At 48.2% G+C, this 852-nt stretch overlaps 1 protein-coding gene across 1 annotated transcript in view; it reads left to right on the top strand.

Annotated features, from left to right (window-relative positions):
* Positions 1–6: 6 nt before the first annotated feature.
* dcun1d2a (DCN1, defective in cullin neddylation 1, domain containing 2a) overlaps positions 7–852 on the top strand; it is a 5,864-nt gene continuing 5,018 nt past the window's right edge. Inside the window, exon 1 of the mRNA XM_035676346.1 lies at positions 7–70. Within this exon, the coding sequence (XP_035532239.1) occupies positions 68–70 (3 nt within the window). The 5' untranslated portion in view covers positions 7–67. The remainder of the gene's footprint in view (positions 71–852) is intronic.

Below are 852 nucleotides of genomic sequence, written 5' to 3'. Positions count from 1 at the left end.
TACTTCCGCGCAGGCGCACAATGAGCGACAGTCGGGCTACCAAACTGGTCAAACAGCGGGTGTGAAAATGGTAGGTAACCAAAATAAACACAAACCCGGGCATTGGTTTTTGGTGCCATTACGGCTCACCTTGAAGACTATTGTCGTGTTATTAAAGTACATGCCGTGTCGCGGTTTGACAAGCCTACAATGTTCAGTCACTGTTGTTCGCCGCTGATTCAGGGAAGGTCAGTGGATATTTGGAGAGCAGCTAGCTAGCTACACGTCCCTTTTTTAGGCAGTCTGGCAACTTGGGGCTGTGAGCTGGTGGACCCTCAGAGACAAGACACACACAGGGTCGTTTGAGTGACATCCTGGCAAATCCACAACCATACTGACAGCCTAGCCCCGCGGTACTGTCCCCATCGTTAATGTCACTCCGCTAACGTTAGCCGGAGTAACGTGAGGTAATGCTAACCTAACGTTACCCAGCTGGTCGCACAATAATCCGTGCTGTCTGAACTGCAGCCAGCACGGACACTTTGTCTTCGTGAGCTCGTTGTTAACAGAAGTCTGTAGCTGTCGGTGAAGTCATTAGCAGCTCAGTTTTTTAGTCTCCGGTTTCAGGAACTGCTGCTGCTCAGTGAACAGAGGGATCAGATCAGGTGTGGGGGTCTTTGGACAGAGCCGGGGGGATGTTTCAGGATCATATCGACTAGAGCTGGATTATAAGGTTATTCTTAACGTCAATCAATCTGCTCTTTGTTTACTCACTTTGTCGTTTGATGAACACATAAACAACTATGTTTATAGAGCCCGAGGCGACTGGTCAGATTGATTGTTTAGTCCAATCAACTGTCTAAATCCAAAGAT

This window comes from Morone saxatilis, unplaced genomic scaffold (assembly GCF_004916995.1).
Source record: "Morone saxatilis isolate NCDOM2014 unplaced genomic scaffold, NCSU_SB_2.0 Contig5, whole genome shotgun sequence".
NCBI lineage: Eukaryota > Metazoa > Chordata > Actinopteri > Moronidae > Morone > Morone saxatilis.
This window is presented reverse-complemented; position numbering and strand designations above follow the sequence as displayed.